Source organism: Drosophila tropicalis, unplaced genomic scaffold (assembly GCF_018151085.1).
Source record: "Drosophila tropicalis isolate 14030-0801.00 unplaced genomic scaffold, ASM1815108v1 contig_258, whole genome shotgun sequence".
NCBI classification, from domain to species: Eukaryota; Metazoa; Arthropoda; class Insecta; order Diptera; family Drosophilidae; genus Drosophila; species Drosophila tropicalis.
Genome location: NW_027172710.1, coordinates 2,451,019 through 2,466,835, shown reverse-complemented (window position 1 = coordinate 2,466,835; position 15,817 = coordinate 2,451,019). Strand labels below are relative to the sequence as shown.

At 38.7% G+C, this 15,817-nt stretch overlaps 1 protein-coding gene across 1 annotated transcript in view; it reads right to left on the bottom strand.

Moving 5' to 3' along the window:
* Positions 1-228: 228 nt before the first annotated feature.
* CtsL4 (Cathepsin L4) overlaps positions 229-15,817 on the bottom strand; it is a 311,687-nt gene continuing 296,098 nt past the window's right edge. Inside the window, exon 5 of the mRNA XM_068283954.1 lies at positions 229-719. Coding sequence (XP_068140055.1) covers positions 524-719 — 196 coding nt within the window. The 3' untranslated portion in view covers positions 229-523. The remainder of the gene's footprint in view (positions 720-15,817) is intronic.

Sequence of the window (15,817 nt, the reverse complement as noted above, 5' to 3'; positions counted from 1 at the left end):
GACGGAAGTACAGACGGACATTGCTATTTCAACTCGTCTCATCGTGCTTTTTTCTATGCGTTGCACACTTCAGAACAAAATTTATATACTTTTTTGGGTACAGTGACTTTGATCAATATCTAAGATTGTAGGCGGTTTTTCCGCAAACTTTAGCCTTTAGAAAAAACGTTTTTCTACTTACTTAAAGCAAGCAAAGAGTTACAAGAAAAGTTGCAAGGGTATACAAACTTTGATGCGGTCGAAGTTAGCCCCGGCCCTCTGGTTTATTATCTGGTTTATTTCTTAGTAAATTTTTTGATAATTACATACACTTAATCCAGAAAAAATATTACGAGTTTCACATAATTTTTTATTGGTATTATTAAACATCATAAAATTAGGACGCCGTTGCTTCAACTGGTTGAGTCGTTGAGCCCAATTATAGCACTCTATGTGGCATGTTGCACAATTTAATTGAAATCGGAAAGCCGGCATAAACTTCGTTAATACCAAATCGAATTGAATATTTTTTTATTTATTGGAATTAAACTATTGCATATGCAGCATAATTTGAAATTCCGCACATGTTGGTTCCTTTCCGTATCCTCATATAACCAGATTCACCCCATATTTCACCCCACCAGTTTTTCAATATCCAAAAATCTCTTCCGTAGCCGACGATCAGCATTGCATGATTTACAGATGCAGGAGAGCATGAGAGGTCATCGTAAATACCACGGCTAAAAATTTAAAAAAAGTATTTTATTAACATTAAGAATTTTAAAATAAGTCGTTTCTTTACAATAAAAATCGATACAGATAGCTAAAGACATTATGTACAGCAATTGTAAATACTTCAAATTCAATTGGTGCTATAATAACGTTAGGTTGAACAATTTTGTGTTTTACTGATTTCGATTATAAGATTTTTAGATTAAGGATAACACTTCAAAGAAAGAGGATTATTTAAAGAGATAAAGGAGAGTTTGCGTCTTGACAATATTTTTCTTTGAGATCTTGCATGACGTTGAGGCGCAGTAATATACAATATGGATATTTTTAAAAAATTGACTTTTTAAAATATAGGCGTCTGCCCAAAAGACGAAGCATTTTTAAGTTGGTTGCCTATTCCTTTACAGTCAAAAGGCAAAATATTTATCACATCGCGTCTTTAATGTTTATCATAAAAGCTGCTTTAATAAACATATTTTCTTTCTATTTTACTGCTATGACTTGTGAGATGTATTTCAGTTTTAAGTCCTACAAAATAACTGAGTATGCTCTATGCCGACCTCTTTGATTATGCTTTCAGAATACACTTCCAGTTGGAGCAGTCATGCAAACAACGGTTACACGAGCCTATCTCAGTCAATTGCGGTTAGAAAGAACCGCCACATTTTGTCTCTTCCTCCTATTAGTTATGAGTTTTCGCTGTCGTCCAGTCGTTGCACTGGCCGAAACTAACAAGCGGAACTTATGGTATGAGAATCACAGATTTGGATGAATTTTGGACATGTAGAATACCCCGTCATTTGAAGCTTTGTGAAATATTTCGGCGCACTATTCTATATTTTCCTTATAAATCGCGTTTGAAGTTATAGCTTCGGAGACTTTTAGGTAAAACGCCGAGTGGACTATAAGCAGCACGGCGGTGTAAGGAGTAGAGGTCATGCCTAAAAGTGTAGCCATATTCTAGAAGTAAAAGCAGCCCATTTAGCCCTAGAAATGTTTCGTCGCTACATGTTAGGTTTAAAATTTATGGTAGTTACCGATTGTGCATTCAAGCAAACAGTAATATGTAACAGTAATAAAAAAAGATGTGCCACGCAAGGTAGCAGGCTGGATTTTATATCTGGGGGACTTCACATTTCAACTCGAGCACTGACCAGAAGATAGGATGAAAAATGTTGACAACCTCTATCGTTACACAGCAGATGTATTCACAGTGTCATCGGGGCAGAACGCATTTAAGTGGCTCAGCAGCTACATAAAGACTTTCAAACTAGAAGAGGTATTCTGGTCAAAGAAGTTGATGGAAACAATGAGTTGGTAGTGCCTAAAATATTTGAGCACGAAACTATAAGGGAAGCCCATGATGCTGTCCACAAAATAATGCATTTGGTACAGCAACAATTCTGGATTCCACACATGGAGAGTAAAGGTACCAAATTATAAATAGCTGTGTTAAATGTATTTTCGTCAACAAAAAGCTTGGAAAGCGAAAAAACGGCCCAGGGTCTAGGCCAATGAATCGGTAGCGTGTTCAGACATAAGAGAAATCGCGAATTCAGACAAGCCTTAGCAAGCACAGTTAAGAACTCTTTTTGTAGAACATGATTTCAAAACTCTTAACTAACTTTTGATCAAAAAACTTTCACTCGTTGCAGAGGACGAACGTGTTTTTTTTTGCGCTTATCAATTTTTATTTTTTTCTCGCGATTAAATACTTTTACAAATTTCTTAAATTCATTATTGGTTTAATTAGTAATAATTTCAACATCCGAATTTTATTTTCATTTCGCGAATTCTTGCTGTCGCTTTTGTGCTTTTGTTTAAATTTAAATAAAATCAAAACTTACAACAATACTTGCATTAGCGGTGTTGTTGTTTTGCTTATCTCTTTTGCGTTTGTGTCTTTACCGTTTTAACTAACTCTCGCGCTCTTGCGTACAAATTGTTGTTGCATGTGTTCAATTTGACGCGCTCTCCCGCTCTTTCCTATTCTTGATTGATTTGCGCTCTCGTCTTTTGCCTACCCGCGACTCTGTGATACGTGTTTTTGTTTTTTGTGCTTTCATCTCTTTTTATTCTCTAGTTGTGAAGGCTTACTCTGCACATTAACCCTTGTGTCAGAACTGGTCAGTATATTCTTATACACAGAATTTTAACCCTTAGAATTTTTATTTTTTGTATTTCCTTTTTTAATTAAATTAAACTTTTTGATAAAATGGTTGTCTGCTCAAAAAATAATTGCATAGTTGCCACTAATGCGGTTGACTCCCATGATTATATTCTTTGTTGGTTGTGTGACAATGCGGTTCACGTTAAGTGTGCAGGTTACACAGGCAGAATCAAGGAGTCTATTGCTAAAGGTGGTGGCTTAAAATATGGATGTGATGCTTGCCGAGAGGTCGAGAATGAGATGCGCTCTTTCATGAGGCGGACTAGAGATAGTTTTGACACTTTAAGGGCAAGTTTTAATAAACTCCAAGCGGAGTTTTTTTGCGGTGAAGACTCAGCTCAGAAGTTTATCGCTTATGAATGAGTCTCCGAAACGTAAAAGAACCAGTCCTTGGGGTGTTTCTGTATCTGTAGACCCACCAGCGTCTCTTATCGTCCCCTACCGGTCTCATGCACCGTCCACTCCTAATCTACAGCAATTGATTTCGTTTAAGAGCCCGGTAGTGAATGCTATTAGTAAGGAATTACCGGAATCACCTGGGAATGATCTCTTAAAAACGATGCCTATTGTAGTGTCCGATGTGTCCGGGCAATTACCCATTCCAATGGAAATTGCCGATAGTTCTAAAAGTATCGAGGGCCCCGTAAACAAGTTGACTGCTGCAGTGGGTGACTTGTCCAAAGTTACTGCTGCGGCTGACGCTTCAGGACCGCGGCCTCTCGTTGGCATACCACCAAAGAAACATATATTTGTTTCTAGGCTAGACCCTGTTGTCACATCTGATGATGTAATAGCCTATATTCGGAAGAAAGTTAACGTCTCGAATATTGCGGTGGAGAAGTTTAAATTTTCGCATTCTCGGGACATTTCGTCCTTTAAAATTAGTGTTTCTGCCAATATCTTCGACACTATATGTCGAGAAGATTTTTGGCCAAAACATATACTAGTTAAGGAATATACTGTGAAAAAGAAAAATCGGAAACCGATTCGTTTGCCAACAACAACAACTAATACCATTCCTGCCACATCAGCATCTGCTGGTGTGTCAAAAAACTAGCTTCGTCCCTTAACCTGGGTTACCAGAACGTTAGAGGGCTGAAATCTAAACTTTCTAATCTCTATGTAGATAGTCTTTCTTTTGAACATAACATTCTAGCTTTTACAGAGACGTGGCTAAACCCTGATATTGCTGATGCATCGGTTTTTTCCACAAACTTTTCTATATTCAGACGTGACCGGATTTCTCGTATAGGTGGTGGCGTTCTGATAGCTGTTGATGCTGCTTTATCATCTGAAATGATTCAATTTTCTAGTACCCAGGAGATTGAGTTTGTCGGTGTTAAAGTAAATTTTAAATCTTTTAATGCTTTCATTACTTGTTCCTATATTCCACCATTGTCAGACATGGTGGTATATTTAAATCATTTAGAGGCAATTCAGTTTGTCTCCTCTTTAGTTTCCAGTCAAGACTTGCTCATAGTTGTAGGTGATTTTAATTTACCCGCTTTAGCATGGTCACTAACAGATAAATCTACCACGTTGCTGCCCTCTTTATCCCAAGTCAATCCCGTCTTAAATTCTAATAGAAAATCGTTAGATCTTATTTTTGTATTGGATTCTTCTTATTGTGAGGTTTCTAGGATCGAACCATTTGTTCTTCCAGAAGACAAATTTCATCCTACATTAAATTTAAAAATTGATTTGCCCTTGCTTTCATCATTACTTGGTTTAAATGAGTTACCTCTAACTAGGTGCTTTCGTAAGACTGACTTTGCCAGCCTTAATGAAAACATTGCTACTACCGATTGGTCTTATCTGTACAATTGTAGAGATATGAACTCAGCTGTTCGTTTTTTCTATGATACTCTGAATTCACTCTTTGATATTTGTGTGCCTCTTGGTAGGCTGGAGCGGCTTAACAAACCTCCCTGGTTCTCTCGTGAGTTATCCAATTTGAAAAATGTGAAGACACGATATTATAAGAAGTTTCAAAAAACACGTCGTTCATCAGATTATGCTCTGTATACAGTCGCTCGTTCAAAATTCATGATGCTTAATACTCAATGCTATAAGAACTATCTTCAGCGGTGTAAGCTTCAGTTTTCTTCCGACCCTAAACAATTTTATAACTTTGTTAATTCTAAACGTAAGACCTCTGTGCACCCATCTTTTTTGTCTTTTCAAAATAAAAAAGCAAGCACTGATCAGGCAATTGCCGATATGTTTGCAAGTTTTTTCAAAACAACTTATTCCTTAACGGAATATCGAGCAAGTCCGTATCCTTATCATTTAAAAAAGGCTAATTGCATTTTCAATCCAGTGATTGATGAAAGTTCTATTCTTAGCGAACTTAAATTAGTTAAACCTGTTTATTCTCCGGGGCCAGATGGTCTTCCTGGATGCGTACTCAGGTTCTGTGCAAACGCATTATGTAAACCCATTTTAAAATTGTTTCTATTGTCTGTCGAATCTTCCTCTTTTCCATCTATTTGGAAGGAGTCGTATATCATTCCTCTGCATAAAAATGGCAAAAAGTCCGAAGCCTCTAACTATAGGGGTATCTCAAAATTGTCCGCTATTCCGAAAGCTTTTGAGAAAATTATAACTTCTCAATTGTAACATTTTTGCAGCTCTATTACTTCGCCATCCCAACATGGGTTTGTGAAACGTAGATCTACAACCACTAACCTTTTAGAATTTACATAAGTAATTATCAAGGGGTTTAAAAATGGTAAACAAACTGATGTAATATATACTGACTTTAGCAAAGCCTTTGATTCCGTTAATCATACTGTTTGATCTGCCCAGTTGCAGATGGTACAAAACTCCAATGCTCAATAGCATGTGGAGTGGAGTAAGGAAAATTAAGTCTTCTCCTCTTCCAATTCCAGAAAGAAGTCTTTTTTATATTTCGTTTTCATGAGTTAGAAGCTCTTCATGAGCCATGTAACAGAAGCTTTTAGAACATGTTAATGTAAATACAGTGGTAGAAATTCCGATAATCTTAAACAAATAATATAAGAAATTTTAATATATACAAATCTAAGTTAACAATGACGTCTCCTCCAACATACTCCCCCATTGAAGGATGAAGTATGACTCCTTCAATATACATAAACGTCATCTCTTAAAGGCAATGGAGCAAGTTTGCAGATTGGGCGACGAATAATTCCTTTCTTGGTGCGAACGTCGGCTACTCTGACCCTTCCATCTGCACCAGGTATGGCTTCGACCACACGACCAGTAATCCAGCATTGCGGTGGAAGATTGTCTTCATGGATGAGAACTAATTGATCCTTTGCTATGTTGTTCTCGGGATGCAACCACTTAGAGCGTTCTTGTAATTGATGTACATAGTCGCGCTTCCAGAGTTCCCAGAAGCGTTGCTTGAGATAGGTCACCCTTTCCCAACGAGATAGATAAGATAGTTTTGAGTCATTTATTACCGGTTCAGGGATCGCTTGCAGTGAACATCCGATCAATAAGTGTGCTGGCGTCAGAGCCTCCCCGTCATTGGGATCATCGCTGTGAATGGATATTGGACGGGAATTCAATATCGCCTCCACTTCAATTGCAATCGATTGAAGCTCTTCATACGTCAAATGAGAAGAGGTCAAATTTTTAATGAGCAGAGTCTTCATTGACTTTACTGCGGCTTCCCATAAGCCTCCAAAATGGGGAGCACGCGGTGGAATGAAATTGAATTCAAAGCCGGCATTTCGGCTAAATTCCTCCAGATTTTTTGCATTGAGTTCTGAACAGAATTGCCGTTTGAAGCCTTCAAGTTGCGAACTTGCTCCGACAAAGGTGGTGGCATTGTCACAATAAATCCTTTTGGGTATGCCACGTCGTCCGATGAATCGCTTCAAACAGAGAATAAAATTATTAGCAGATAGGTCAGAGATTAGTTCTGTATGAATAGCTTTTGAAGAAAAGCAAACGAATATGGCCAAATATGTTTTGTAAGGAACTTTGCTTCGAATGCGGTACGACGTAAGAAATGGTCCACATAGATCTACTCCGCATATCAGAAACGGGCGTTCGGCCAGGAGACGGTCAGCTGGGAGGTTACCCATGATTTGTCGCATTAATACAGGTTTGTAATGATAGCAATGTGTGCAACTTCTAACAACCTTTCGGACCAGTTCGCGAGCATTTACAATCCATACTGTTAGGCGCAGAATCGCTATCAAAACCTTAGCTCCCGCGTGAAGGTTTCGCAAGTGAAGATCTTCAATATATTTATAAGTGAAATTATGAGTCTTTGGAAGCAATAACGGCATTTTAGCGTCCAATGGTATGTCAGCCATTGCAAGACGGCCTCCAACACGGATAAGTCGAATATTTTGAGAACCTATCTGTTCATTTGAGATGAATGGATTTAACCTTTGAAGCTCCGGCTTCAGACTTCGTCCTGCTTGTAAGTCCTTTAGTTCTTTCGCAAACACATCACTCTGAATGGAAGAGATTATATGATTAAAAGCCAATTTAAATTCTTCTACTGAAATGCTTCTTGTAGCATTTATCGTATTATTGCGGTTAATAGGAACTCGGTTGAAAACTCGTAAAACGTATGCTAAGACTCTCACAATCATACGAAACGATGATAGTCTACTAATGATCTGCTCAACTATGCTCTTTTCTTTATAACTAGTGCTACATTTCAATACAAGGGTGTTTCGCAATTCTAATTCTTTGGGCTCGAAATCTGTCTTTCTTTCAGATTTCGGCCAATGTAATGCATTAAGTGTTAAGAACCTTGGTCCATGAAACCAAATTGTCTGCATCACATCGCGCGCTGCACAGCCACGTGAAACAATGTCGGCTGGATTATCCTTTCCAGGCACGTGACTCCAAATGATATCCTGCGATTGAGTTTGTATGGTTGATACGCGATTGGCAATAAAGCATTTTAGAGTTGATGGGTGCATTTTAATCCAATGGAGAACGACAGTTGAATCTGTCCAAAAATATGTTTTGCTGACAAGACAGTTTAATTTGTGTTTGATTTTAGTCCATGTTTGGCAGAGTAAAACGGAGGCACAAAGCTCTAAACGAGGTATGCTTTGCGATTGAGTGGGCGCAACTCTCGATCTCGAAATGATCAATGAAGTTACATATTTTCCGTTGTCCAAAACCCTTGCGTATATGCAACATCCATACGCTCGATTTTTGGTGATGTATTAACAAATCGATTTACTCGAACCATGTCAAGATTAGATAAATCAGCTTCAAGTTGTTGCCATCTAGTCCGTAAGATCTCTGGCAACGGGTCGTCCCAGTCCAAGCGCTCGATCCACAAGTCTTGGATCAAGATTTTGTAGCGTACTACGACTGGCGCTAATAATCCTAGCAGATCATAGAGCCTGGCCATGATCGATACTATTTTTCGTTTTGTTGGTATTGCAGTTAATGGAAGATCAAATCGAAATAATATAAGATCTTCAGTTGGCAGCCACGACATGCCAAGAGCCTTGGTGACATCACTATTGTCAATATTGAGATTATATTCATAATCTGTTGGTGCCCCACTAAAATTCCACTTTGTCAATTCTAAGCCTGCCTTTGAGAGCAATTTGGTAACTTCATTCGTTTTAGCATTGAGTTCTTCGATTGAGTCAGCTCCAGAAATTAGATCGTCGACGTACATATCCTCAGCTAATACAGCAGCTCCAAGTGGAAACAACTCCTTATACGTCTCTGATAAAAACTTTAAGGACCTGGTTGCGAGAAATGGAGCGCACGACATCCCATAGGTAACAGTATTCAATTGAAATAATTGAATAGGTTCTTGCGGTGACTTTCTCCACAAGATTTGTTGGAAACTTCTATCCTCAGGTGCGACGAGAAATTGTCTGTACATTTTTGTTATGTCAGCTGTAATAGCATGGCGATACAAACGAAACGAGAGTAATGTTAGGATTAGATCTTGTTGAATAGTAGGACCAACCATGAGAATATCATTTAATGATATATTTGATGATGATTTAGACGAAGCGTCAAATACTACGCGAAGTTTAGTTGATGAGCTCTGCGGTCTAAGTACACAATGGTGAGGAAGAATGTAATGATTTCCCGATTGCAAATTATCTAACGAAGTTACCTCCATGTGATTCAACTTAAGATATTCATCTAAAAAATCGATGTACATTTCCTTTAATTGGTGTTGAGATGCAAGCCGTCTTTCGAGTTGAAGAAAACGTCTTTTTGCACAGGACAACGAGTCTCCAAGTTGTTCAGGAGATTCCTTGAAAGGCAACCGAACCTGTATGCGCCCTGAATCCAGGAATTGTGTGTGCACCTGAAAGTGAGTTTCACATGCTTGTTCTTCTGAGGTTAACGAAATATCTTTATTTTGAATTCCATGTATTTCATCCATTTTCCAAAACCTTTCTAATAATATGTTAAGGTCCTGCCGTTGCGTTAAATTACAAGTGTATTGTTGAGTTGATTGAGGTTCAGCAATCTTACCCCCGACGATCCATCCTAATGCAGTTTCCACTAGATGAGGAAGACCAATTCCTAAACTAATTTTACCAGTTTTAAGTAGATCAAAAAACTCCTTTACGCTAAGCAATAGATCTACTTTTCCGGGCGTATAAAAGAATGGGTCGGCTAACTCAATTTCTTTGGGAATGGCCCAATTTGACACATCTAGTCTCTTTTCAGGCTGAGGTAGAGATATAGATTTAGTCACGATAAACTCCATATTCCATTCATCTGGAGATATTCTTGAACGAATTTTGGTAGATACGGAATGTTTCATATGTGTACGTAATTCACCGATTCCAGCAATCTCATAATGATCGTAACGAAACGGAAGCTGAAGCCTTTTCGCTAATTCTTCAGTTATAAAGGTAAGCTCAGAGCACGAATCAAGTAATGCTCTTGCGAGCTGAAACTCACCAAGTTTGTCTTGAATAAGAACTATTGCTGTTGGAAGTAATCCCCGCCGAGCGTGGCGAGTCAACATTGATGTTGCAAATGTTTTACTTTCGTCATGTGTATTATGAATGATTTGTTGCGATTGATGATGAATAGAAGGTCCATCTAGTTGATAATTTCCCTGGACGTTTGAATCCTTATGCATGTTTGTGTGATGTAAACCTCCACAATGACGACATCTATTCAATGAAGGACACTTTGAGGCTGGATGACCCTTATTGAGGCAATTTAAACAAAGTGACGCTGTTTTAACAATCTTAAATCGCTCAATAAAAGGTAGCGAAATAAAAACTGGACAGAATGCTAACCTATGCTCAGTTGACTGACATTGAATGCATCTACTTTGGGCAGCAACAAATACTTTTGAAGTACTATGAAGTTTGTCTCTGACGGGTCTTTCCTCTTGTCGGTTTCGCAGATACCCTTCCAAATATTGACAGTGTCGACTGAGAATTTGATAACAGTCGGCCCAGTCTGGCAATTTATCATATTCTTGAACCCGATCGTATGCTTGTTTGGATTCAAGATCAATTTTTGCCATAACAATGTGAATAAGTACTGCGTTTAATACATCAGCTTCAGACCCAAGAGACAACAATGATCCGCGTAGAGCTGAAACCGTATCCAAAATTGTACGTAGGGTAACAGCGTCTGCCTTTTTCATGCTAGCAATGTTAAATAAACTTGAAATATGTTCTACGAAAATAAGAACTTTCTTGTCATATCGCTCGTTGAGGCGCTCTAGGGCCTTGGGATAATTTTCGTCTGATATTTGAAATGGCGAGACTACGCTTAGAGCTTGGCCAGATAGACAACTTATTAGATAGTTAAATTTGTCAACATTGGACAATGAGTTGTCTTCATGTACCATATTTGTAAATGAAGTAATAAATTTTTGGAATTCCCCATATTTGCCGTCGAATTTAGGTAATTTGAGGGATGGAAGCCGATTATGATGTCCCCCATGATAAGTCGATGAATTAAAGAAACTAAGTTCTTCTGGTTTTTCCTTTTTACTTGCGCCAATGCGCCGTAATATGATTGCCTTTGTTTCGATAAAAAGATCTTCTATCTCTGCCCGATTCGCGTCTGCTGGATCTAGCTTCTCAATATTGGTTAGAACTTGTAATGCTTGTTTAAAATACGACTCAATAATTTGAGACTGACAATCTAATATAATAGGGTCATTTTCAAGATCGATTCTAGCTCTTAAACTTTGAATATTAGATTGCAGTTGATTCCGTTGTTGTCTGAGAGGTAGAAGCTGCGTTTCATTTGGTGGAGACATTTTGGGCCCTTAACGAAAGAAATGTAGCAAGTTAGAAATGAATTAAACGTGAGCTAAACGAGTTCTAGTTTTAATAAAAACACTCAAATGCATTAAGTTTCACTCAAGAGCTTAATAAGTGAGCTTTAATATGTAGATCGTTTCTCTATATGAGTTTGAGTACTTACTCCGCTGTGCTTAATACTTAGCACGTGTTAAAGCTTACGAGTGTTTTACATGTGAGTGTAAAGCATGTGAAAGCTTTACGATCGCTAATGAGTGGTAATTGAGTCAAAATTTGAGTGGAAATAGATACTGTAAATTTACACACTCAAGTTGACTTAGGTTATGATAGGGCTCCACGTAAATGTCCACGATGATGTCTTGCAAATGCCAATGATGAAGAAGTCCGATGACGACTATCCAAGATGATTATGTAACGATGAAGAAGTCCAACGATGAATGTGATGATGATGTACGCTGAAAAGTCCAATGATGACTGTCCAAGATGATGTAACGATGAATGCAATATAATGAACGAATAAACGACTTTATATAGTTTTTAAGTTTTTATGTTGGGAACTTGCGAAGTGCAAGGTCCTGTCACGGTCGCCAATGTTTGATCTGCCCAGTTGCAGATGGTACAAAACTCCAATGCTCAATAGTATGTGGAATGGAGTAAGGAAAAATAAGTCTTCTCCTCTTCGAATTCCAGAAAGAAGTCATTTTTATATTTCGTGTTCATGAGTTTGAAGCTCTTCATGAGCCATGTAACAGAAGCTTTTAGAACATGTTAATGTAAATACAGTGGTAGAAATTCCGATAATCTTAAACAAATAATATAAGAAATTTTAATATATACAAATCTAAGTTAACAATGACGTCTCCTCCAACACATACCCTATTACTTTCTAAGCTGAGCGACATTGGGTTTCCACCCCTTTTCCTTTCTTGGGTTCGTGAATATTTAACAAATAGAAAACAGAAGGTACTTTTTAAGTCTTCTTTTTCCGCTTCCATTCCTGTGACTTCTGGTGTACCTCAATCTCAATGATCTTAAAAACGTTCAATCCTGGTGCCAATTTAATCTACTAAATCTTAACACTACCAAATGTAAGGTAATGACTTTTTTCCGTAACTCTCCCCAACTGGTCACTTATTTTCTAAACAATAGCCCTTTAGAACGTTTAAATAATATGAATGATTTGGGCGTACTTATGGACCATAAGTTAAATTTTAACACCCACATTTCCACCACGGTCGCAAAGGCCATGAGTGTCCTGGGTTTCATTAAAAGATGGTCAAAAGGATTTGTTGACCCCTATACAACTAAAGTTCTTTTTACTTCGCTTGTCCGTCCTATTTTAGAGTATGGATCTTGCATTTGGTCACCTCAATATGAGTCGCACCAGATTAGACTTGAATCCGTTCAAAAGCAGTTTTTGCTATTTGCTCTTCGTGGCTTAAGCTGGGATCGCAATGTCAATTTGCCTTGGTATTCTAGTAGACTTCTCTTGATTAACCTTCCGTCCCTAACTAACCGTAGATTTATGCTTGGTGTCATTTTTATGCACAAGCTCCTAATTGGCGATATCGACTCGCCTGAGTTATTAGCTCAGGTGAATCTGTCGGTACCATGTAGACGGAGTAGACATCCTTTGATACCTTTATCCCTTAGTCGTTGTTCTTCTAACTATGTTATGCATGAACCTTTTAGGGTCCTCTGCTCTGATTACAACCTTCTATTCCCTGTAATCAGCTCAGAGTTTTCTATTAATATGATTAAAACATCTATCCTATCCCATTTAGTTAATAGATAGCTATAGTATTATTTGTTTGTATTATGGAACAAAATTTTCTGCTTAGTAGACCTTAAGAAATCTTTTTCAAGATCTTGGACTGCACTTGCTGAGGACACCCTCGCCTGGATACAAACCGAGCTAATGTTGCCAAGGACGAAGTTGCTTCAAGTTGAATGGCTTTGGTGGTGAAACACACAATTGCGAAAACAGATGCTTTTGATATGCGACAGGCGCGGCCGGTGAAACTTTTAATGTCAAAGAGACCTGTGAAATCTATTCCGGTGAGAAAATTGTTCGCTGGGGAGGAATGGTGCTCATTATCTGCCTTCAGCCTTCTATTGTAGAACACGCACATTTTGCATGAATTAACCACAAATTTAACTAGATTCCGCAGTCTTGGAATCCAGTATCTTTGTCGTATGAGACAAACCAAAAGGTGATTTCCTTCATGCGGATAGATCTGATGCGTGTAAAGCACCAGGTAACGGGACAATGGATTTGCGACTGACATAAGAATGGGGTAACGCTCTTCGAAACTAAGTCATGCTGCTTCTTGGACCCGAACACATGCTGTTGAAGGAAACACAGTGTTCAGATGAGTGGATCACACCTGATGCGTCAGGGAACAAACAAACATTTTGAGTATGGCAATAGACACGGGCAGAGATTTCTTCTTCTGTAGGCACTGATATTTACCACGAAAATATTCAAACTAAGTGACTTGGCTTAACACATGGAGTTCTTGACAAATCTCACTAGAGGTCACCTCTCCGGAGTAGTCATTGAAAGTTTCCGACCTTTCTGCCAAAACGGACCATGTATGCAACCACTCGTAAGGCAGATCCCAGTTAGGGAATCCGGGATAGTAGATAATTGGTTGCGACATTGACTTTCAATGCCCGCTGCTCAAACTGGGAGTGGGATCGCTTGTCGCCAAGACTTCAGCGGTTCCCGTAGCCACGTTTGGCCATGCTACCATAAATCCTTGTGAACCAGCTCTTGCGAATTCAGGTCACGGCTAGTTCGGTTGATTCTATTGCACGCTATTTGTATCGCTGTCAATTTTTGTTACTCTATTGACGACACACGTCTTACATGTGCAGGGCGGCTTCTTTAACCATGATAAGACGGCCACTGAATCTGACTAAAAAAATGCTTCAGATTTATCAACTGGAAGTTGTGGAAGAACTGCAGCTACCTGTTCACCTAGGAGCGTGGCTCAGTATTACTCTAGGAGGGCAATGAAACCTTTCAAGGAAACTGGTCGAGGAAACAGTAGTTGTTTGGAATGACTTGGCACCTGTGATGAAGTTCACTGGGCAAATGATCATCCCAAGGATCTTGAAGTTCATTGACCATTCACTGCGAGCTCCTGCCAGAACATCATCGATATACATATACGACTTAATAATAGCGCTAGCCAACGAAAATTTTGATTGTACATAATTTACAAGTTTGTGAATTTGTCGGATGACCAAGAACGAAGCAGAATTAATGCCAAAGTGGACTGTGTTAAGTTCGTAATCACAAAGATGACCCTCTTCGTTTCAGATCAGGATTCTCTGAAATATCGGATGAATTGGATCAAATACAATTGGCCAGAACATTTTTAAAGTACCAGACCAGTGTAGAGTTTCTCATAATACATACCCCGTTTGTGAATTTGCTGAGGACGCTGAAGACTACCCGTACCTTCTTTGTGGTACCGTCGGTCTGTCTTCAACAGCATGATGCGGCAAATAAAAATTTTTTTTACTGCCATCAAATGGCCGTTTTTTAGGAACTGGTCTCGGAGCGGAAGTCAGACCATATGTATTTTACTTGATGACCTTTTTGGAAACAGTTCAGTAACAGGGGCATTTTCTTTATATTCTTCTTTCTCGCCGTTTTTTGAGAATGCCATTTCCGCGCGATCCTTTACAGTTATATATATTTGGTGGTACCCAGATTTCAAATCCAATGTCGTGAAAAGTTTTGTTTTCCAAGATTCTCTAGAATTTTTGGAATGCTTGGCATTGGGTACCGGTCGGCAATGGTCCACTTGTTTTATTTTCGAAAGTCAGTGACGAGTCGTTTGTTCCTTTTACCGTTTAAGTCAGAGCCTTTTTTGTAACAAACCCATGCAGTACTGTTGTACGCAGACCGAGATGGTCTTATAATGCCGTCTTTCAACGGCAGAGACATTTCATTTTTAACAAAATCGGCTATTCCCATGGGATTTGAGTAAAGCTTGGAGTGCACTTATTAGTTGTCTATTGTGTGAATTGTGACAATGCCTCGTTAAAGGGCGAAAATGTGCACATCCTTTTTTAATTCCTGTCTGTGCAATTTTAGATTTACATCCGCCTACGTTGGCAGATCGAAGCCTGTTGTAGTATCAAGGGTATCTAAAATGAAAAACGGGGCATTCTTTCCGAAAATTCTTAGAAGAATTTTTCTTTGATTTTACTAGACCCGTGTATGGAGTTTACAGTAATGTCGACAAGCATTATGTTTTTTAACACCTTTACCAGTATTACATTATTCTTTACCGCCTACCAGACAACTGTCGCTCGACGAATGGCAATTGGGAGCGTTCCCTAAAAAAATTTAACAAATCATTGTCCGGTATAGAATCGTTCTCGTCGGTGGCATCGGTGACTGCGGTTTCTGCTATACTCGGGTATTGTTGGTCTTCGGCCGAGGCTTTCTCAGAAATGTTGGTAACTTTCTGGCTACTCTGACATGTCTTAGTTTGGAAACTGATGGATCAACATTCATAGGTTGCACTTGGATTTGGGCTCGACTTCCTTTATTATTTGAGCCTGGTCCCTGCTCACCTTATTGCGATCTATTTTGACCCTATTATTTTTCCCTGAGTGGCTCCTATATTCAACGGCTTTAGCATACGTAGCCGCGAATATGCTTCTATATTAACTGTTC